At 43.2% G+C, this 24,099-nt stretch overlaps 1 protein-coding gene across 7 annotated transcripts in view; it reads left to right on the top strand.

Annotated features, from left to right (window-relative positions):
* Nucleotides 1-18,873, top strand: part of RCAN3 (RCAN family member 3) — a 38,719-nt gene extending 19,846 nt beyond the window's left edge. For 3 of the 7 annotated variants that reach the window (XM_058718614.1, XM_058718613.1, XM_058718616.1), the window contains 3 exons: nt 11,525-11,698; nt 12,935-13,106; nt 14,995-18,873. In XM_058718614.1, the coding sequence (XP_058574597.1) occupies nt 11,525-11,698; nt 12,935-13,106; nt 14,995-15,179 (531 nt within the window). In that variant the 3' untranslated portion in view covers nt 15,180-18,873. Of the gene's footprint in view, nt 1-6,106; nt 6,203-11,343; nt 11,410-11,524; nt 11,699-12,591; nt 12,667-12,934; nt 13,107-14,994 lie in introns of those variants that run through there. The other 4 variants (XM_058718612.1, XM_058718611.1, XM_058718617.1 and 1 more) reach the window with 4 other exon arrangements.
* The last annotated feature ends 5,226 nt before the right edge of the window (nt 18,874-24,099 follow it).

The following is a 24,099-nucleotide window of genomic DNA, read 5'->3' as shown; positions in this document are numbered from 1 at the left end:
CGCGGGGCTTGAACTCACAAACTGAGATCATGACCTGAGCCGAAGTCGGACGCTTAGCCGACCGAGTCACCCTGGCACCCCATGCTTTCCTATCTTCTTCCTTGGTCTAATCTGTCAACTGCCATTACTTTGACTTGTCCCAGGTTTGGGCAGTGGTTGCCCCTTACAAGATGGCCTCTGTGTCTTTTTGACATGTGCCCACCATTCTTTGAGTATGTCCTTAAACTCTCTAGCACAAGATATTCCAGAATTATCTCATTGTACTTTGCCTGCCCCAGCCCTTGGAGAATCTGCCATTTCTCCAAGGAGCCCTGACTCCTTCCAGTGGAGAACAGTGTTTAGAAACCAGGATATGTGAGTAGTTAGCTGTCGCTGTTCCTGGGCTGCTTGCTGGACAGAACTAGGAAATCCCTAGATGCCTGCACATGTGTGTTTACAGTTCTACTTCCAACCCCAGTCCAGCTCCAAAGAATTTGTTTCTAGTTTTCTCCCATTCCAAATTTGTAACTCTTCTTTGACAGAGAGAAAATTAGCTTCCGTTATCTTATTCTTTTTACCTACTCAGTCACTCCCTCTGTACTTAACTGCCAGCGTCCACCCTCTTCCCCATGTGGACGCCCTCCTTACCCCCACCGTCCTCCAGCACCTTGCACCCAGACCCACCGTGTGAAAGTGCTCTTCACCCCATCCAGGTTCTGATGGTCCCACCACTCAGGATCCAGTATGCTGTGCTGGGCCACCTTCCCACACAGACACATCCTCACCGCACTTGGGCTCCATGACCTTGCGCTGGAATACCTCCCCGCACAGACCTCCCTCCTCACCCTTCTCTCCCCGTTCTCCCCCCACTTGGGCTTCGACACCCTGTCAGTCTGCCCCTGTGCTGAGATAACTTTCCTCCTCCCCTGCTCTGGGCAGTCTTCCTGCATGGATACCCTCCTCAGCCCCCTGAGCTTCCACACCCTGTGCTGGGCTGCCCCTCATGGGCATTCTTTCCGAACCCTGTTGGGTTCTGGCCCCCCATGCCAGGCTTGCCTCCCGGGTGACCACCTTCCTCACCCCACTGGAACTCTGACACCCTGCTCAGGGCTACTGTGGCTCCCGGCTTCCCAGCAGCATGGACACACCAACTATACTTGGCTTTGCCTAAAAGCTTCTTGTCTAAATGTTCAGGTAGAAAGCTACATTTCTCTTTTTAAAGGACAAATAATACATGTAAGTTTCTTCCCACTGTTGTTTGTGACATTCTTTCAAGCTCACATGTCTTTGGAAAGATGGGTCTCTAGCCTTAAAAATTACCTTCACCCTCTAATGTCCTTGAAGAAAACACCATGAGAAAACAAGCTTGTATCCTTGAATAAATCACACAATCAGTATGTGGTCCTTGTAGCCTCAGCACCTAGGGTAGGACTGGCCTTACTGAATGAGTGAGTGTGGATGAACAGTGAGGAAGATTTCAACAGACACACACACACACACACACACACACACACACACACCCCTAGATGGAGTCCACAGAAATAGATCCCGAAGTCACTGCCAACCACTGGGCACATGGGCAAGCTTGAGGATAGAACATTCTTGATCTTTGTGCATAACTGACCTTGATTAAAAAGAATCATGTCTTTCTGCTTCACATTTTCCTTTTATACTTTAATAACATCATATCCATTTCTGTTTGTTTGAAGTGGTTTTTCATTCCCCTGGTCTAGCCAGGCACCATGAATACATAGCAAAGCATTTTCTTTTTTCTTTTAAAAATTTTTTAACATTTATTCATTTTTGGGAGACAGAGCATGAGCAGGGGAGGGGCAGAGAGAGAGAGAGAGAGAGAGAGGGAGACACAGAATCTGAAGCAGGCTCCAGGCTCTAAGCTGTCAGCACAGAGCCCATCTCAGGGCTCGAAATTGTGAACCACAAGATCATGAACTGGGCCAAAGTTGGACACTTAACTGACTGAACCACCCAGCTACCCTGCAAAGCATTTTCAAGGCCATCACCAAAGAGTTAATTTTTTTTAAGTTTATTTACTTTTGAGAGAGAGAGCATGAGCAGGGGAGGGGCAGAGAGAGAGAGCGGGAGACAGAATCCCAAGCAGGCTCCGCATCATCAGCTCAGAGCCCCACGCAGGGCTCGATCTCATGAACCGAGAGATCATGACCTGAGTCGAGATCAAGAGTCAGACACTTAACTGACTGAGCCACCTGGGCGCCCCACCAAACAGTTAAATTATAAGAAATAACAAACAAAACAAAAAAATAAGATTAAAAGCCACTGAAGTGAAAACAATGTATTTTCTCAACGTGGAGAATTCTGCTATAACTACAAAAAAAAAAAAAAAAATCCCTGCTATCGTCTCCCTCAATTCAAGTCCCAGGTTCATAGCAGAGTAATACAAGTTCCTCAGTGTCCTAACAGAGAAGTACTTTCTCTGCTTCGAAGGGTCAGGGGGCATAGGTCAAGTTCTGAAGATCCTGAGAAGACAGGGCACTGATGTCATCAATGAGTGGTACACTGTTGCCCAGAACAGCCAGGTCTCTGGGGAGGGCATGTCTTCAGGTGGCTGCTCCAGCAATGTGACGCATCTGAACGGTTCCTAACGGACTGTTAGGAAGGGCAGATTCTAATTTTCCATTGGCAGCCTCCACGGTACCTGCCATCTAGTTCATACTGTGTCACTGCTTGTGCGTTCACCTCCTTCTTGGGGAATCCGCATCGTACAGAAGAGCAGCTGGTTTTTTGCGACCACGGAATAGCAAGTGGAATATTGTCAAAGCCCTACCCTATTTGTGTTAATAACAGTAACAGTACTCTATTCTTGTTAGAGTACTTGTTAGAGAACTATTCCTGTTCTAAGAGCTTTAAGTATTCACTCTGTCCTCCATAATACCCCAATGAAGTGAGTACTTTTATTATCCTCAATTAACAGGTAAGGAAAGTAGGCACAGCAAAGGTAAGCAAACTGCCTGTCAAATCCGGACAGTCTAGCTCTAGAGCTCTGTTACTTGAGGAGATAAATGCCTGGTAGAAGCCATCACACCTTCCTGAAGTTGTCCCTCCAGGTTAGGGATTCCTCCTGAGGTCTTCCTTTTGTGGTCTCGTGTTTGGAGAAGTGACCAGTCTCTGTTAACTGGATGAAGAAGGAATATTTTATCCATGATAAAGGCCAGTGAGCAGAGAGCTTCTGTTCCTCAGGAATGGATATAGAGGAGGGTTTGGTATGTTCATCAGAGCTAGTGCTCCATCACCAAAGTCATAGGAAAGAGACCACAGCGTTGACTTCGACAGAAGCCTGAGACGAGATATGAAGTTCAGGCTGAACCTGGGCTTCCCTCATCTTTCCTACTTCATCAATGGGGAGAAGAGAAAAGAGGAAGTAGAGATTCAGCTGGACACCCCAGAGGGCAGAATCATGGATTTCCTTGTGCGTGAATATACGATACTGACCTTGCCAGCTGAAGCCTTGGAACGGCAGTCTGGGTGACTGACGCTGTTTCCCTTGTGCCTGAGGAAGTTCACACGGTTTTCAGGGAAAGAACTCACTTTTGTGGTCTTTCTCACCTCTAGTGTCGGATCAAAAACTGTGTTTGAGCCCAAGGGCCTGGATGAGCTTACAAACCACGGGCCACCTTGAGTCCTCACGTTGGGTAATGCCCACCTGTAACCTGACTGCCTCTTCAAGATGCCTACCAGCAGCACAGTAATGGTCAGGGTAGGAGAAGACAGGCTGAGCAAGACAGCATTCTCTGCTTTTCTCCTTGTGTCTGCTCGCTCCCCAAGTTGGTTGCATCTGCCCTTTTCCTCCAGGAGGCCTCACAGTCTGCTCCTCTGTCTCCTCTGCTCTTTTCAGTAAACAACCAGGCTTCAGGCTGAAAAGAAGAGGCCCTTGCTGCTGCCCAGGGACTGTCAGGAGCTGGGATCTCGCTGGAAGTTCTCACAGTGAGGGCTTCAAAGATTGCGCCTTTCCGATAAACATTCCCCAGAAAAGCCAAATAAAAAGTGCTTTTGTTTCCTGATGGGCTACAGGTACCATGTGAGTAGCACTGATTGAGTGCAGCACCTCTGGAACTCCAAAACTGAGTGAACGAGAGAGCGTGGCTGGGTCGCACCTCCTGGTAGAGGCCCTGACTGCCACTCATCAGTTTAAATGTTCGTGTTCCAGTTGGCTGTGGTGGTGTGGTTGTGGATCTCATTCCCCTCCTTCAGTGGCGAACCGTTTTCTAGGTGTTTTCAGGGTGGTGATTGGCCACCAAACTGCTGAAAAATGGCCTCTGCATTGGGCACACATCTTCTGTAAAGGCACAGTCACACATCTTTTTTCAACGAGCCGTGGAAGACAAAAGGAGAAGCTTTTATAACCGCACTCACTAGTGACGACTCAGGGTGTGTTGTCCCCACGTGAAATAGTAGCCTTGCTGTGCTCCCGGCTGGGCAGAAGGCCGCCACCCGTGTGCGAGGCTCTGGGCCTGACAGGCTGTGCTCAGCAGTGGTGAGGGCTCAGGTCCACCTCCACAGCTGGCCACAGTCGCCACCTCATCCCATCCCTCCTCTTGTTTTCCCTCTTCCTTTTTTCTCTTTTTTGTTGATTTGGCAAGACTTGCCTACAGTAAAACGTAGAGGTCTTAAGTGTGCGATTTGGTGAGTTTTGGCAGTATTTACCCATGTGATGGACACTCTCATCAAGGATATTTCCATCCCGACCCTATTACCAGTTTGCAGTTTGTTACCATCAAAAATGATTTATCATTGGTTTGACTACTTTTCGTGTACATGGTATAGGAGATATTATGTATTTGGGCGGGAATCATAGCCGCCTAAGAACTTACGTTCCAATAAAGGCAGCGGATGTATTTGTAAACTTAGTATGAACCATTAAAACCTAAAAACCAATACTGAACAGATAGTATCCCGTATCTTCTTGAATTTTAATTCAGTTTCATGCCTCTTTCTGATCTGGAAAGGTGTTGAAGGCAACATGCATGCCATAGGTCAAAAGTTACAGAAGGTTTTTAAGTTTTCTGTGTGTTCTGCTCCCCTCTAGCACTTCTGAATTTAGGGCCCAGAAGGATTACAAGTGCTCAGATTATCAAAGTTTTAAATTCACCATACCCAGGAGCATGCATGCTGGTTTTTTCCTGGTCCGTGAATTCCATCCCTCTGCCTGTTTGAGTCAGCGGTGATACTGACGAGCACCAAAGGCACTTGCCTTTCCCTGGGTGGACACAGAGGCCTTACCTCTGACATCCATGAACCTGCTGGAGAGACAGGATTTGCTATCTCGGATTTACAGACAGACATAGAACATGAGAAATTTCCGGCCGTAGGACTCCAAAGATAATTCCACAGCTGAATGGATTGAGCATCGCTTCTTCTCAACAGTGAAATTGTTCCTTCTCCTTCGTACAGAAGTGGTGGGGTCCTCGGGTTCTTTTAGTCCAAGGCAAAGGGGTCCGGCAAAATCATTTTCACAATGTATTTCTCAGTGAAATTGATGAACCCCACATTCTCTGCTTTGGGATGGGGAACGGGGGACGGGGCAGTGGTATTTCCGGTAAAAGGTCAAGAAATACACGCTTAGCTCCCACCCTCATCTGTCACTCCCTGAAACCGAGCTTCGCACGAGACCTTTTCTGCTCTTCTCTCTTAATGGGTTTTGTGTGGCTCCTGCCCAGCTGCAAAGGACTCTTCTTGAGTTCCCAAGAAAGCTGCCGGTTACATGTTGTCCTCACATATTTTAGGTGCAAAGTATTTGTAGCCATTAAAAGAATTTTTTTTTAATGTTTTGTTTATTTTTGAGACAGAGAGCATGAGCAGGGGAGAGAGGGAGACGCAGAATCCGAAGCAGGCTCCAGGCTCTGCACTGTCAGCACAGAGCCCAACACTGGGCTCGAACTCATCAACTGTGAGATCATGACCTGAGCGAAGTCAGACGCTTCACCGACTCAGCCACCCACGCGCCCCTGTTTGTGGCCATTTTTACTGCTGACTCATTGCGCCAGTGATTTCAGTGTATGAAGGCAGCGTCTGTATTTTGTGGAAAACTGTTACAGCCGGAAAAGCCTCGGGGATCGATTTTTAGGCACAATTATTTGTGTTACTCCTACAGATGTGGTACTGCCCGAGGGGACACGAAGAGACCACTGGAAAAATAGAATGGTCAATGGCGATTGGGTTTTATGGGATCTTCATTTGCTTATCAGAAGTAAATGTGCAAGACCACCCTTTAACAGGATGGTGTTAATTTTATTTGAGAATTCAGAAGGGTACAAAAGTGAATTATTTCTAAAACAATTCTAAGGAGAAAAGTAATAATTTTGTTTCTGAATAAATTCTACTTGCCACAAGTTATTTTTAGGCCGTGCTGATTCCGACCTCCTGTCTGCAGTCTTCCAAACCCCTTTTGTGCTAATGCTAGGTTGTCAGGAATCTGCCTATTGGTACCTGTGGATTCACACAAGGGCGGAGCTACCAGCCAAGGGCGGAGCTACCAGCCAAGGGCGGAGCTACCAGCCAAGGGCGGAGCTACCAGCCAAGGGCTCTCACGTTGTTCCTCAAAAGGAAACAGTAATAGTTTTGCCTCCTTTTTTGTGTTCCCTACCGCACCTCATAGCTGGAGATCACACGTTTTTTGTTTTGTTTTGTTTTTTTTAATTTTTTAGATGCTTATTTTTGAGAGAGAGAGCACAAGTGGGAGAAGGGCACACACACAGAGAGAGAGAGAGAGAGAGGGAGAAACAGAATCTGAAGTAGGCTCCAGGCTCTGAGCTGTCAGCGCAGAGGTGGGACTCAAACCCGTAAACCGCAAGATCGTGACCTGAACCTAAGTCAGACGCCCAACTGGCTGAGCCACCCAGGTGCCCGGAAATCACACATTTCTCAAACTGTATTCTCCATGAAAATGAGAGGGAAAGAGAAAGAACTAACAGAACTTAGAAAAAGCATACTGATCAGCTCTTGCTTGGCTTTGTTTTTGTATAATTCTGAATCCATTCGCAGATCTTTGAAAATAGGAGAGATCCATAGAACCCACTGCTACCTTCCTGTTATATTCAGTTACAGTATGTTTCTGGAGTGAAAAAATGTTTTGAAAGGAAACAGGAGGATGTGATCAGGGAGTAGCTGTTTTGTTTGCAAGATAGTGTTACTATAACTACAAAAAATTCATTGTTGTGGGAATTAGGAATAAATATATGGTCCTCTTACCCTTGGCAAGGGAAACTGTTCAATGTATAGAATTACAAAATACTAATATTTTATAAATCATGCTTAATTCTTCCTTGCTTTTCATTTCCACTGCCTTCAGTGTTGATATTTCTTAACTGTCTCACGTGGGAATTTTAATACTTGCTTAGAATTCAAAATGTGAGCATCTGCCAAGAATTAAATAGAATGTAATTTCACAAAATCTCAATTCTAATTTTTTAAAAAAGTGACAAAGCCAACCATCTTTAAAATGGATGCTGAGGGGGGCGCTCAGTCCGTTGGGCGTCCGACTTCAGCTCAGGTCATGACCTCACAGTGTGTGAGTTCGAGCCCCGCGTCGGGCTCTGTGCTGACAGCTCAGAGCCTGGAGCCTCCTTCAGATTCTGCGTCTCCCTCTCTCTCTGCCCCTCCCCCACTCATGCTCTGTCTCTCTGTCTCAAAAATAAATAAAATCATTAAAAAAAGTAAATAAAATGGATACCGAGGAAACTATCAAACATGCCTGGAAGTGTTTATAATTATTAGTATTTCATATACTTACATGTTCATATTTATTTTTAAGACCGATGTGCTGTTTAAAAATCCTAACTATAGGGGCGCCTGGGTGGCGCAGTCGGTTAAGCGTCCGACTTCAGCCAGGTCACGATCTCGCGGTCCGTGAGTTCGAGCCCCGCGTCGGGCTCTGGGCTGATGGCTCGGAGCCTGGAGCCTGTTTCCGATTCTGTGTCTCCCTCTCTCTCTGCCCCTCCCCCGTTCATGCTCTGTCTCTCTCTGTCCCAAAAATAAATTGAAAAAAAAATTTAAAAAAAAAATAAAAAAATAAAAATCCTAACTATATCTCTAATAATTTAGTTGCCCATATTACTTTAATATGTAGGAATAATATAGTAAATAAGAATAGAGTCAGTCTTAAAGTTCACCTCCCTTTGAAGCAGCCTGTGGTACATTGGAAATCTAGCACTCAGTGTAAGGTCTGACATACAATTGGTTACTTAATATATGTAGGTTTTTAAAGTTTATTTATTTTGAAAGAGAGACATTGCAAGTGGGGAAGGGATAGAGGGGGGGAACAGAGAATCCCAAGCAGGCTCTGCACTGCCAGCGCAGAGCCCAGTGTAGGGCTTGAACCCATGAAACCGCGAGATCATGACCTGAGCCAAAACCCAGAGTGGGTCACTTAACCAATTGAGCCACCCAGGCACCCCTTTAATTTTTTTTAAGTTTATTTATTTTTGAGAGAGAGAAAGAGGTGCAGACACACACACACACACACACACACACACACACACACACACACAGAATCCGGAGCAGGCTCCAGGCTCTGAGCTGTCAGCACAGAGCCCGACTGGGGGCTCAAGCTCACAAACTGTGAGATCATGACCTGAGCCAAAGTCAGACGCTCAATCGACTGAGCCACCCAGGTGCCCCTTAATATCTGTATTTTTTAGATGAATGAGCAAAAATAATGTAATTTTTAAGTAAATTATGTTTTCTAAATCACAAGGGATATTTGAACATTAGAAGAATAAATATTTGATCACAAATCATTTCACATTTTCACATTGGAAAAATATTGCAAAGTGGTAGGAAAATATTCAAACTGAGAGAAGTTAACAAATGATTTTTAATTCAGTATCAACAACTAATTGAAGGTTCTGCACATAAACCAAAAACAAAGGTACTTTTCAGGTTCCTTTATTATGTTATCTTTGGCAAGCCTAAGGAATATTTCTTAAAAGTATTGAGAATTTTCTTAGGTCTGTTTTGTTACATTTCACTTATTAAATTGCATAAAAGTAAAGTTAATGTTGCTGTTCCAGTAATTGAAGTTGGGTTTTTTTCATTGTTGCCATTTATTAACAAATGGGAGTAGAACCATTTTTTTTTTCTCAGCCTTATAGAATAACTCGCTCTTTATTGCTCTATTTCGTCTCAGATGTTTAGGATATATATATATATATGTATATATATATATATATATATATATATATATATATATATATATAGTTATTTTTTACCAAACAATGCTAATTTTGTAGAATTACATATTCCCAGATGACCTTGAGAAAAAGATTTTGTTGTTTTGCTTTTGTAAAAGAGGGACTATGGCTGTAGGATATTATGTGTCTGTAAAGAAGATGCTAAATGCACATTACTAGCATCATTCATAGAAATTCTATCCAGGGGGGTAAATAGAAAATGAAAAAAAAAAAATTGAAAAGAAAGCCAAAGAGGAGAGAATATGAACATAGAAAATATGAGGAAAGTAGATAAAATAAGATGGAGGACATCCAAAAATATCAGTAATCACAACAGTGGACTAATTCGTCCAATTAAAAGCTAATGACATCAAAAAGGTACATTCACAGGGGCGCCTAGGTGGCTCAGTCGATTGAGCTTCCGACTTTGCCTCAGGTCGTGATCTCATAGTTCATGAGTTCAAGCCCCAGGTTGGGCTCTTGCTGTCAGCAGAGCCTGCTTGGGATCTTCTGTCCTCCTCGCTCTCTGCCCTTCCCCCACTGCCTGCCCCCCCCCCCAATAAACTTAAAAGGTACATTTATATAAAATGTTCCCCTGAAGCTAGATCTCAGGGAACTCTGCCATTCCAGATACAACTGGGAAGTACCCTTCCCCTAAAAAAGTACATTTATATAAAACTCTAGAAAATACAATCTAATCTAGAGTGATAGAAAATGATAGTCATCGCTGGTGGGGTGGGGCACCTCATACATAAAAGTCATTTGTGCTGAGAAAAGACTTAAATTTCAAAGGTAAAACCATAATACTTTGAGAAATGATCTAGGAGAACATCAATCTGAATATAGAAGGATTCCTCTCTTTCTTTCTTTCTTTCTTTCTTTCTTTCTTTCTTTCTTTCTTTCTTTCTTTCTTTCTTTCTTTCTTTCTTTCTTTCGAGAGGGAGAGCATAAGCAGGGGAGGGGCAAAGAGAGAGAGGGAGAGAGAATTCCAAGCAGGTTCTGTGCTTGTAGCACAGAGCCTGATGTAGGGCTCAAACCCACGAACTGAGATCATGACCTGAGCTGAAGTCAAAAGCTGGACACTCAACTGACTGAGCCACCTAGGCGCCCCTAGAAGGATTTCTTAAGACACAGAAAGCACAGAAGGAACTGATAAATTCAGTAATGTGCAGATCTAAAACTTCTGTTTCTTACACACACACACACCAAAAAGAGCTGGGAAAAAAATATTTATGGCCCATTCAATTGACAAAGAATTAGTATTTCTGTGGAATTTCCATGACTCAATAAAAAAAGACAACCCAGGAGAAAAATGGGCAAAAGATATAAACAAGCATGCGACATTAACAGGAGTCCCAAATAACCAATAAACAGGAAAAGAGGCTCAACCACAATCTTCAGAGAAATGTGAATGATAGCCAACATCAGAGCCCATTTGCAACCCCCCACCTCCCATTAATAAAAAGTCCGTATTAAGCAAAGATGCCTGCAAAGATGTGTTGACAAAGACATAACCATAGCACATGTCTGCTCTTAGAGAGTAAACTGGTACAAACACTTTGGGAAACTATTTGGCGGTATCTGCTGAAGTTAAAGATGGGCCAGGTGTAAGGCCCACGAATTCCACTTATAGGTGGGTCCGCCAGGGAAACTCCTGCATTTAGATACCAAGAGATGTGTGCAAGAATGTTCATGGCACCACTGTAGCAGACAATATGGGGCAGTCCAGATTCCACCAGCATTGGATAAATCACCGTGTGGCTCTTGCGTGGAATACTCCGTAGCAGCAGGAAAAAAAACGACTTAAAGCTACAAGGAAGACTCTTAGGAGCAGAATGTAAGGGGAAAAGCTCACAAAAAGTTACAGAAGCGTACATGCAATGTGGCTATGTCTTTCAGGACACAAATAAATGTAAAACTATCAAGAAAAGCATGGGAATAATAAGCACAAAACCCAGAAATGGTTACTTTGAAGGAGGAAACAGATGAGCTGGAAAAAGCCAGTCTGGCTCAGTGGGGGCTTCAACCAGTACAGTGTTCTTGTTCTGTGATTGCGTGTATTTAGATCTTTGTTTATACTTGACATTTGTTTATTTTATAATTCGAACCTATACAATATTTCATAAAGTTAATTACTTTTAAAATAGGTGCAAATTACCGAATTTAGCCCATGACAATGGGATACCTATGTACACCTGCAATAAAAGTACACGTTTTTGGAAAAACGGTAAATCATGAGTTCCATCCCATTGCTTACGTTTAATTAAATTTCCTTTTGCTAAAGGTTTTCCTTCTTCTCCCCCCTCCCCATTTCCCCTGCCCTGCTGCTCCCCGATTTTTAGGAGAGATTTGAAGCACTTTTCACTGTCTACGATGACCAAGTGACATTTCAGTTGTTCAAAAGCTTTAGAAGAGTCAGAATAAATTTCAGCAAACCAGAAGCAGCAGCAAGAGCACGAATAGAACTCAACGAAACAGACTTCAACGGGAAGAAGCTGAAGCTGTATTTCGCACAGGTACGGGTGGACAGGGAGGGCACTGTTCTCTCAACCTCCTTTCCTCCCAAAGTACCGTCAGTTCTCCATTTTCTTGCTTATTGCATCAGAGATCTTTGAATCCCAAGCAGCAAGTAATGTAAAAGTATTTTTCCTTTATTTTACAGATATATAAATATTTATTAAGCATATTTTCCCTCCTAACTCTGTTTTGCTTATACTGATAGTCAAAGGAATTCATTTTTCTGGGCACCATTTCTCAACTGGTGAAGCCCTGACACCTTAAGATCAGTGAATTAACTTTTCTCCCGTGCACTTGTGATGTGACATCCTTGGGAGAATTGAGAAAATCGTCTCTGAAACCGTTTCTATGTTGTGTGATTCATGCGAGACCCCCTCACTGAAAATGGCTGCCAGCCTAGGGATGACCAGGGGGGTGGCGAGGACCATGCAAAAAAGGCTGTTTCTGGGAGCCTGTGGGTTACCAAGAACTGGAAGTGCTTACTGTTCTAATCCCTACTGGTGGAATTCTCTGAAACTAATTTCTCCTCAGAAGAATTGATGACATAAAGGCTTTTGACCTCTATTCATGTATTAAGTGGGCTGTTTTACTTTCAACTGATGCTTTTCCCCCTTGGTCTTAACTTTCAAATTAAAAAAAAAAAAAGGGGGGGCGGGGAGGAAGTACCTGAGTGGCTCAGTCAGTGAAGCGCCCGAGTCTTGATTTCAGTCCAGGTCATATCTCTGGGTTCATGAGTTTGAGTCCCGCTTCAGGTGCCACGCTGACAATGTAGAGCCTGCTTGGGATTCTCTCTCTTCCTCTCTACCCCCTCCCGCTCGCTCGCTCTCTCTCTCTCTCTCTCTCTCTCTCTCAAAAATAATAAATAAACTTTAAAAAAGCAGAAAACCTAGATGACAGTTGTCAGGATATTTCAGTGGAGCTGCTTGAGACGCAGCCGATGTGACCTAATCTCTTCTACAATCGGCATGCAGGTCTCCTACCATTCATTGTTCCTTCATCTGTTTGTCAGTTAATTCTTCCAGGCAGCTGTCGAACACCCGGTGTGCGTGGGCTCTGTGCTGTGCACCGTGTGTGCCCCGGGGTAAACTAAACGGACCGGCCGCCTCTGGGGGGTGCGGGCTGTGGAGGGGGGCTTGGCTTTCGTGGTCTGCGAAGAGGTGTCACAGCCTGAAGAGGAAAAGGAAGAAACAGCCCCGTTGCAACCTGGTCTTGAGAACCTCCGTCCTTCCCCACAGGTACAGATGTCCAGTGAAACACGGGACAAGTCGTATTTACTGCCACCCCAGCCAGTCAAACAGTTCCTCATCTCCCCTCCCGCGTCGCCTCCGGTGGGGTGGAAGCAGGGGGAAGACGCGACACCTGTTATAAATTATGACTTACTCTGTGCAGTTTCCAAACTGGGACCAGGTAACAAACTTTCATCTTTCCTTTTTTTTTTTTCTCCCCCCCCCCCCAAGAAACTTTTTTGTTTTTGAGAGAGAGCAGAGGGGGAGGAGCAGAGTGGTGGGGAGGGAGAGAGAGAGGGAATATCTCAGGCAGGTTCCACACTCAGCCCAGATCCCGATGTGGGTCTGGATCCCATGACCCTGGGATCATGACCTGAGCCAAAATCAAGAGTCTGATGCTCAACTAACTGAGCCCCGCAGGCATGAGAAACCTGAGAAACTTTTGTGTTAAAGGCCATATTCAGCGATTTGTGTTCTAGCCAACTGGTAGCAACACGATCAGAGTGGAGGATAAAGTCAAATAAACCCGGGTTCAAACTCTAGTGTTTGCTAACTTTGTGATTTTTTTTTTTAAGATTTTAAAAAAATGTTTGTTGATTTTTGAGAGGGAGAGAGGGGGACGGAAGATCTGAAGTGGGCTTTGTGCTGATAGCAGAGAGCCAGATATGGAGCTTGAACTCAGGAACTGTGAGATCATGACCTGAGCCAAAGGCAGACGCTTAACCGACTGAGCCACCCAGCTGCCCCTTTAAGATTTTATTTTTTAAATAATCTCTACACCCAATGTGAAGCTTGAACTCACAACCCCGAGACCAAAAGTCACATGCCGGTTGCCCTGCGAACTGTGATCTTCAGCAAGTTACTTAGCTCCAATTTCTGAACCTGTTTTCTCATCTAAAGTAGTGGTCGTAATAGCTCCCATTCAGTGTGGACTCAGTATAAGGATTAAATGTTATATACATAATACTCAATAAATGTAACCACAGTTTTAACTGCTGCAGATTCTACTAGTAATAACAGGCCGTTAGTGAATGTTGGTTACCTTGTCTACACTGAAGACTTACTTCAAGGAATTGGTGGCAATACCAAACCATTCCTTCTAAATTCTTCTACTTATTTTCATTTCTTTTTCTTTGATTTCTCTCATCTCTTTAAAATAATATAAGAAATCAATGCCATTGCTGGTTGTCCACCTATAATAATATTATGCCTCTTATAAAGGGAAACAGGCTTTTTAGGGAGGTGGCTTACTGTTGTTTTTAGACATTATAGGCTATATCTTAGATGTATGAGGTCCTATAATAAAGGGCTTGCTTGGGGCATCTGGGTGGCTCGGTGGGTTAAGTGTCCGACTTCAACTCAGGTCATGATCTCACAGCTTAGGAGTTTGAGCCCCACGTCAGGCTCCGTGCTGACAGCTCAGAGCCTGGAGCTTGCTTCGGATTCTGTCTCTCCCTCTCTCTCTGCCCCTCCCCTGCTCATGCTCGCTCGCTCTCTCTCTCTCTCTCTCCCTCAAAAAACATAAATAAACATTTAAAAATTAAAAAAAATAATAAAGGGCTTGCTGATGCTGCCTGGCACCTTACAAGTCTCTCCTGCAAGAAAACCAAAATCATCCTAAAGTTAAGCAGTTCACTCATACTGTTCATACAACAGTAATTAGCATTTCCGTTTTAACTCCCAAGACCTCAGTACCCCTCACCAGCTAATTTCTTAAAAGGGCAAAACTGGGGGTGCCTGGGTGGCTCAGTCGGTTAAGCGTCCGACTTCAGCTCAGGTCACGATCTCACGGTCCGTGAGTTCGAGCCCCGCGTCGGGCTCTGGGCTGATGGCTCAGAGCCTGGAGCCTGCTTCCAGTTCTGTGTCTCCCTCTCTCTCTGCCCCTCCCCCGTTCATGCTCTGTCTCTCTCTGTCCCAAAAATAAATAAACGTTAAAAAAAAAAAATTAAAAAAAAAAAAAAGGGCAAAACTGTCTAAGAACCTTCAAGTATCCTATCTCTCGTGCCAAAACTGAGTGGAACAAGAAGTTTTAAGACACAGACACCTGTTCTTGCTGTTTACCTCCACAGGAGAGAAATACGAGCTCCATGCAGGAACTGAGTCGACACCCAGCGTGGTGGTTCATGTCTGTGACAGTGAAACTGAAGAGGCAGAAGAAACAAAAAACCCCAAACAGAAAATTACCCAGACGAGGCGCCCTGAACCTCCAGCCGCAGCACTGGGTGAGCCCCAGACCTTCGATGGGGCGCTGTGAGGCCGCTGGTTGTGGTGCCAGGCAGGTGCCCTTGTGGGCTCAGCACCGGAGCCCCGTGCCCCTCTGCAGCGTTGCCGGTCATTGGCGCTGATCCTGTGTGTGGGGGAGGCTGGGAGTGAATGGGGCGCGGTGTGTTTTGCCACCACGCCTGTGCTGCAGACATAGCCCTATCAAGTCTTGGCGGATTTTACCTGGTCGCAATTTTAACAGATCTTCCGAACAGCACATGAAATGAAAGGATGGGCCCCCAACGCGTCGCAACTCTTGACCATTTTTTAAGCGGTAGCAAATTAGGAAATTTGGCTGATTTCTGGCTCCCTCCAGCAATGGTAACTTCCCTGATTCCATTTCGCATGGGGTACCAAAAAACTAAAGCGGTAGTCACCGAGCTCAGTACCATTTTTATGAATTTAAAAATAGTCTTACAATTTCAATAATCTGCTGTGGGTACTTTTGTAATGGTATAATAGCTTCCAGCTACTCTGTTGATCAAAGGTCAATTATTCCTCCATATACGTGAAATTTTTTGCACGGAAAGAAATCTGAAATGTAAAGTAATTGATAGAGAATCATTTTTCTCAAGTAGTTTTTTCTTTAGCTTTGGGGAGGAAATGCCAAATTCACTTTGACTATGGGGATCACATAGTACAAATCCGTGTGGGTGTTACTCTCTTCCCTGTTACTGTTAAACTTCAAGAGGACGGTGACGCACAGACCACTGTTCCCAATGCACCGTCCCTCCCAGAGAAAGAACTGCTACTTTGGAAGTAGGACATACCACCAGAGAGTTTGACTGACGAGGACCTCAGGTGGCTCATGCGATCTGCCATGTGGGACCATGTGCTAGCCTGTAGCATACCCAACTGTCTTTAGCCACCTGTTGAGTTTTTCAATGGTAAACATTGTGTGTGTCATTCATTGACTTTAAAGGTTTTTTTTTTAATGTTTATTTTTGACGGAGAGACAGAGCATGAGTGGGGAGGGGCAGAGAGAGAGGGAGACACAGAATCCGAAGCAGGCTCCAGACTCTGAGCTGTCAGCGCAGAGCCCGACGCGGGGCTCGAATTCACAGACCGTGAGATCATGACCTGAGCCAAAGTCGGATGCTCAACCGACTGAGCCACCCAGGTGCCCCTTCATTGACTTTAAATTAGAAAAGGTACCGATAAGGTTTTCCGAAGACCAATGTTTAATGGCCTATTTAAACATTTTCCAGTTTCCTTTGGAAGAAAAGACACACATATTCTTTTCCGCTGAGTTAGGGAAAGCTGGGGGAAATTGAGATCATTCAGATAGTCAGACTTCTGTTCCTGGTGCAGTCTTTTATACTCTGGCTTACACTTGGCATTTTTCCCTAAAACAGAATCGTTTCTTACTTGTGTTTCAGGAGTGGATAGTGGAAGCCCCTAAAGCAGAAGCAAGCATCTTTTTAACTTTCTGTGGTCTGTTCAGACTTTGTAATCCATTTATAGAAAAGTCTCATAACTAAGAAAACCTGGTTTTGGTCAGGTGGCTCTGCTGAGCTCTGTTCACTGTGCTGTTTCCTCCATGTGTCAGATGTCTGGAGCCCCCTGGCATGTGTGTGAGGGGCCGCACATGGGAGTTTGGACCAATAAACCAAGGAGGCTGTGCCCACATGGAGAGAAGAACACAAATTCATGCCAGGATGTCCGTACATTTTTGGTAGCATGTTTTTGTGGGTTAGAGGTTCTTATTATGGAGAGATTTATCTCTGAGGACTTAAACTGTATTGCCAAAAAAAAAAAAGTTTTCTATATTTTCCTTGCCCTCAAATTCTCTAAGATGATACACTCTCCTCTTTATAGATGTTCACTGCTACTAAGCTTCAATATAAATTCAGTTGAAATTTGTGATCTCATAAGCAGTTTATTAAATTCAGATAATTGTTTGGCAGTTTAACTGACAGTCACTTGATACATTTGCTTTGCATTCTAAATTTCCCATTTTGCCGGTTTTCAATCTTACCTGTTTACACTAATCGTTGCAGATTGGACCCCATCAGGAAATGTGTGTATTTTCGACAGGTGGGAATTAAAATTTTTCCTTTTAGGTAATGTTTATTAGCTATAATTTTCTAAGTAATCAGAATCCATGATGTTTTATTATTTGGCGTGGCTTTCATGGTCTTCCTTCCAATTAAAGAATAGTCTATCCCTAACTTACATAACCTGGTTTTAAAGTCAGGCAGTGCAAATTACCTGAATATTTTCTTTTTCTCTGTTCTTATTTTTTTGAGAGTATTGAATAAATTGAAAAACTTAAATCAAAATAAATATATATTAAATATAAAATACGTCATATATATTAAACTTTTCTGAATGGAAAACATTAATATTTTCATTGCCTCTAATGTAGTTCCATAAGGTGAATGCTAAAAGAAAAACTCCTAAATGCTCATAAACTTTTAACTATTGTGAAATTAACCAGTTTCTCAACAAGTATGATGGGCTCTGTCCTTTTTTTGGCCATTTTTATATCCAGCTCATGTAACCATCTTATAAGAGATGAGGCTCGTGTTCTTTTTTTAAGTTCCTTTTAATACGTTTAGCTACATTTTTCTTCTCTGAAGTTGAGTTATTACTTAGATTGAACTGATAGTAGAGTAGCTATGTGCCCTTTGGAAATCATAACTTCTCGGGAATCAAATTACTTAGAGCATTGTGAGGAAAGAAAATGATGCTTTGTGTTAGGAAAAAAAACAGTCTGTGAGGGATAAGAAAATCATAGCACTTAATGAGAATAGTCAACAGAACCTGCAGTGCGTTGGCTCTTCCGTTCTAGGTTCTTGCAGCATACCCACCTGATAAAACCAGAAATCAGCCCATTTAAGAAGTGTGCTGGTGTGAGGATCGACTAGTTGAAGGTTCTAAGAGGCAGAAAGGGTATGAACAGTTCCCTTGCCCTCGGGAGCAGAGAGCAGGAGAGCAGACTAATCTTCTTACTGTCTGCTTCTTGAGACTTTATACACTAAACCTGTCCACATAACTGAGAGCCCAGTAAACGCTACCAGGAACTTTTAAGCTCAACAAAATGGTTCAAATAGAACATGGTGTGTTTGAATCAGAGCTGCCAGGAGATGGGACAGGAACAGCACTGTCGTTCTTTTAGAAAATGGTCATTTTGTTTCCCACTCCCAGCGATTTCATCTCAAAAACTGTTGTGATCGAAAGTGAAGACTAGATTCTCTCAGAACCTGAGCCACTGTGCTGAAGGAGGCTTTGGAAAATGACATACTCTACTCCTCCTGTGACACAGACGAGAAAACTGAGGTGATGCCACTTGTTTCAAAGCTCGCAGGGACTAGCTTGCATTCCCAGCTCCCATGTTTGGGCCTTTTCTACTTTTTTCTTGCGTAGGCCTCTTTAGAGGCCCTCAGAAGCAGTGAATCTCTGTCATAAGAAAACAGACAAACAAAAAAAAGGGAAAAGAATTCTATCTCCCCCTGAAGGGATACAGTGAACAAGAAACATCAGATGAAGGTAGTGACTTAGTAATTTCATGAGTGAAGTTATGTTCCGTGTTTGTGTTTCTGTTGTCATCGTGCTGTTGGGATTGGAATCCCATTAAATAATGGCATTTTGGTAGCCAGCAATTATGTTGACACTTTGTGTGGGCTCTCCTAGATTTTAGTCATAACGAGATTAAAATATAAACGGTCATACTTGAGATGTGACTCTCAGGAAGCAGCGTGGCATCTCGTCAGATTTGGAAGCAGTTTGCAGTGGGATATGACACCATTACCCAGTGCTTGTAAAAGGTTGAAGACTGACCTGTGCTTCATGTTTCGAGATAGACTCTTTTACAGACCATAGCTTTCTTTTTAAAAGGGAAGATCTCAAACATAATTAAGCAGTAGAAAATGTATGATTTTCTTTGGTGCATCAGAGTTCCCTGTCCGCTGGTATCTGCCTTTTCTCTGAAGATGTGTACGTTTAATACCTGTCACCCAGGTGAACGTGGTCAACCTTCCTTCCCCCCCACCCCCCCCACTGTGCTCCTGTTTTCCACCTGCATCTGCATAGTCCTGTATGAAAGGAAACAAATTACTTTATCCGTGTGGCAATATAAAGGAACAAAAGGTGAGGGGATTCATTCCTCCCAGCTGGAAGGTAAGTCCATTGTAATAGAAGCTCACGGGGCACCTGGGTGGCGCAGTCGGTTAAGCGTCCGACTTCAGCCAGGTCACGATCTCGCGGTCCGTGAGTTCGAGCCCCACGTCGGGCTCTGGGCTGATGGCTCGGAGCCTGGAGCCTGTTTCCGATTCTGTGTCTCCCTCTCTCTCTGCCCCTCCCCCGTTCATGCTCTGTCTCTCTCTGTCCCAAAAATAAAATAAAAAACGTTGTAATAGAAGCTCACTTTTTAACAAATTAAATACATTTGAAGAAAAAGGTTTATGAACCTTGTTCGACAATATGACAAGTACTTGTTTGCTTTATGAACTCCCCTTGGGGTCCGGGCCAGCCAGATCATTTTCATTGGAACGCCATCGTTGTCTTTAACCATGAATCGGGAAAATGCCAATACCTTGAAGAGTGTTGTTTTTATTACCAAATACACAAGCCACAAAGCAACAGGAAGTTGCCACAACTGCTAGGTTTTACCGACCAAAAAGATCATAAAAACGGTCACGTTCAAAATAGAAGTTTCCAGCCAAGCTTAAGAAAAACGAACATTGAGCTGAGTCCAAGTGTCTCCATCCATTTAAACAGAAGTGTAAAGACCTTTTACTACATTAGACACGTGGTCTGTCTTGTAAACTGTGTTTCCTTTTGAAGTAAAATCAATTATGGGCCGCAGACCCTTGGAGTTTCCTGCACCGCTTCGACTGAATGTTCATTCTGTCATAACGGAAGATCTCTATGCAGATAATACGCGCTTTCCTGTATTGCTTCCTATTTAGTGCCCAGGCTGCCTACCCCAGACTGGGGACTGCGGAGAGAGAAAGGTGGCTACTCGTGTGGCTGCGCTATCCTCTTCGGGGCTTGTCACCCCGAGGTGGGGGCCCCAGACAGGAGGGATCCACGTTTCTGCTGCCAGCGCACATGTCCTCCAACTGTATCTTCATCGAACCCAGGAGTTGGATTGCCATTTTATCTGAACATGTTTGTGATCTTGTGTTATCTTCATGGGCACGTTACTTTTCTGGTACTATAAATTATAGTGAATATTCATTGTACTTCCGAAAACTGGTCAGTAATTTATATACATGTATTCCGTATTTTAGTGTGCTTGAAGCGACAGTCCGTAATTCGTAGTAGTTCGTTACTTGTCAACTTTGGCTATCCTGTATTTTTAGGACATGTAAACGTTCCTTGTCCTATCAAAGTGACAAAAGCAGAATGTAATTTTTTTGGAATCCTTGTGATTACTTGTAACAAGTTTTGTTTTTAAAGCTAATAAAAATAAAATGAGGTTATTTGTTTTTTTTTAATCCATCCATTGGGTTGAGTTCTTGTACTATTTTTAATAACTGTCATTTACACTGGGACACCTGGCTGGCTCAGTTGGTAGAGCAGGCAACTCTCGATCTCTCGGGGTTGTTAAGTTTGAGCCCCATGTCGGGTGTGGAACCTACTTTAACTAGTAGATTCCAGTTGAATGTTAGTACTGTGCCGTGCCAGAGTTAAAGGTGTTAACTCACTGCAGACTCTGGAAATAACCACGATGGTTTGAGTTCTTTACCAAGAAAAGTTTTTTTACCTGGGTTTATCCTCAGTTAAAAATGATTCATTCCAGGTAAAGGCTTATTTTCTGTCTTGGTTTAAAAACCAAAAACCCTCCAAATCCAAATGCTGAGGCTAAAAATGACTGTAAAGCTTATCTAGTGCAGTGATTGTTTCAATATATACTTAATTCTTCAGCCATAGAACTCTATTCTTTGTTCCAATGAAATCGTACATAAAGTCTAATGTAAAACTGATTACCAAACAAAGGTGAACAGCTGCTCCCTTTGAAGGGACTGAGGGAGAAGTGAGGACCAGAAGGGTACCTAGCCCCTGGGAGAGCTCAGCAGAACAGTCCCAAACACCAGTCTGTCCAGCGGCTGCCACATCCCCACGCATGCGTCTTTATGAGTAAATGCCCAAGAAGAATTGCCAAATTCATACATCTGGATGGTAGCCAACCTGGGACTAGAAGCATAGTTTCCTGCCTCCGTTCTAGGTGGACCATGCTCCACTACTCTGTTAAGCTGAAATCTTTTGGCTTTTTTTTTTTTTGGAAGAATTAGGATTCAAAGGCTCTTAAAATCGTTAAGTGTTTTGTTTGTTTCAGTAAAACTAAAAGCGGATTAGTCCCCAACGGTTCTCCTTTAAACAGATGTTTTTCCAAGCTGTGTTCCTCAGGGCTGCCTCCAGGGGGAGCCAGGCTCCCAAGTCAGTGGGACCTTGCACCCTGCTTCAGACCCACCTGCATTCCTTGTGCAGAATGGCGTTAGCATGAGATTGCACTTGAGCTAAGGATTCCTGGGCTGAAACAACAACCTGTAGAACCACTGCAAATAACCTGAGGATAAAATGATTATTTTAATGCAGAATAGAAAATAGAAGAATAAAGGTTTAAGTAATTTACCTCATGAAAATAGACTTGACTTGGGGCACCTGGGTGGCTCAGTCCGGTAAGCATCCAACTTCAGCTCAGGTCATGATCTCATGGCTTGTGGGTTCAAGCTCCACATCAGGCTCTGTGCTGACAGCTCAGAGCTTGGAGCCTGCTTCGGATTCTGTGTCTCCCTTTCTCTCTGCCCCTCCCCTGCTCACGCTCTGTCTCTCTCTGTCTCTCAAAAATAAAACATTTAGAAAACAAAAATTTTTTTAAATTTTTTAATTTATTTTTGAGACAGAGCATGAGCAGGGGAAGGGCAGAGAGAAAGGGAGACACAGAATCCGAAGCAGGCACCAGGCTCTGAGCTGTCAGCACAGAGCCGACGCGGGGCTCAAACTCACGGACTGTGAGATCATGACCTGAGCCGAAGTCGGACGCTTAACCCACTAAGCCACCCAGGCACCCCTAGAAAAAAAAAATTTATTTAAAAAAATACACTGACTTAAAAGTGAAATTCAACAGTGTATGTGTCAGAGTCCAATTATCACCAAGACACATTAGTTAAACTAGATAGCAGGAGTGGGCAGAAATTCCCGCTGCCTTTTCTGAACACATCACAATATGGTTCTAATTTAGAAGGAGAAAGGATTAAAATTCTTACACACATGTGCAACATCTCAAATCTTCCTAAACATCTCCCAGTCTTCTAAGACATAGAAGGTGTAACTATAAGTTAGTTGTAGATTAAGTATTTAGATAGTTATGTTATTTGTGAAAAGCTTATGGTCAAAATGCCTGGGAAAGTTGACTAGTTTCTGTGTTGCCATGCTTCTAGGAACTTTTTAATTTTAATTTAATTTGAGAGAGTGCAAATTAATTTGAACTAGGATATACCGTGTTTCTCAAATCTAATTAGCGACAGAGCCCTTTTGCCCAGAAGTGTTTCATTGCATTGCTGTCCGGGGAACATTTAGAGAAACATTCTACTAAAATCTTGACATGGAGTCTGATTAAAGGGTAGTTTTGTGAATTAAAATTTCTTTATTAATTTCTCTAAGGAGGACAGTTATGAGGTTGGGGTAGCAGAAGGGCCTTCCTGATTGAATAAATGGGAAAACCAAGTTGATAAAACTATTAGAATCTACAAAAGTTCAGCAGAGAATACAAGAATAACTTAGAAAAACCAGTAGCATTTCCTTACACCATCAATGACCAATATATAAGCAATAACACTCATAATTGCAACAAAACATCAGCATAAACAAACTTTCGAACTCTAATAAGGACATGATAATTTAAGTACCTGCTTTTAAGTGGGATAACTTCATATTTTAGGAATGTCAAATTTTTTCCAAATTATAAATGCAATGGAATCTTTGTCAAAATTCCAGCTATATATTTTTTTACACTACACTCATTAAACTTATTCTAAAAGAATAAAAAAAAACAGTTATGACAACCTTAAAAAGAAAAAAGATGCAGGAGTTGCCCTAACAATATTCAGACAACCTACAAAGTCACATGAGATTGATACAAGAAAAGTCAAATTTTTAAAAGAAGAATAGACACAGACCAGTGTCTACGTAAAATGTAAAAAATTTTTAAGTTTATTTATTTATATTGAGAGAAAGTGCAAGTGGTGGAGGGGCAGAGAGAGAGAGAGAATCCCAAGCAGGCTCTGCACCACCAGCACAGAGCCCAACACGGGGCTCGAACCCACAAACCCTAAGATCATGACCTGAGCCGAAGTCGGACACGACCGACTGAGCCACCCAGGCGCCCCTGCAGAAGATTTTAATATACAATAGAGAGGCATCATAAATAAACAGAGAAAGGCTACACTGCCTGGTCGATGGTGCTGGGGAAAAAGGTTTAGTATAGGTAGGTCAATAAAACTTGGTTCCCCGTCAAACACTACATACAGAGATGGACTCCAGATGGCTTAAAAACCAGAATATAGAATGTAAAACTATGGAGTTAATAGAATGGGTTGTAGGAGAATGCCACTGTGACCTAGAGGAAGGGAAAGACTTGATCAAACTTTAAAAGCATAAGCTATAAGGTTAAAATTATTTGATTACATCAGAACTAATGATTTAGTCTGTGAAGAATGCCATGGACAGTGCCGACAGATAATAGGGAGAAGATATTTGCAATCCAAATAGGGGATAAATAAATATATGAGGTACTTTGGCAAATCCAAAGGAAAAGCATCCCAGTAGGAAAATGGGGTAAAGGATATGAACAGCAATTGACAGAAAAGTAAAGGGGGCCTGCAAGAGACCCTCAAACCCAGTAATCAGGTATGTGTAAAGTAAAGCGACAAGATGCCATTTTATACCTACTGGATTTTCAA

Source organism: Neofelis nebulosa, chromosome 2, assembly GCF_028018385.1.
Source record: "Neofelis nebulosa isolate mNeoNeb1 chromosome 2, mNeoNeb1.pri, whole genome shotgun sequence".
In the NCBI taxonomy this organism is placed as follows: domain Eukaryota; kingdom Metazoa; phylum Chordata; class Mammalia; order Carnivora; family Felidae; genus Neofelis; species Neofelis nebulosa.
Note: the sequence above shows the minus strand (reverse complement) of the source record. Positions and strands in the feature narration are given on the sequence as shown.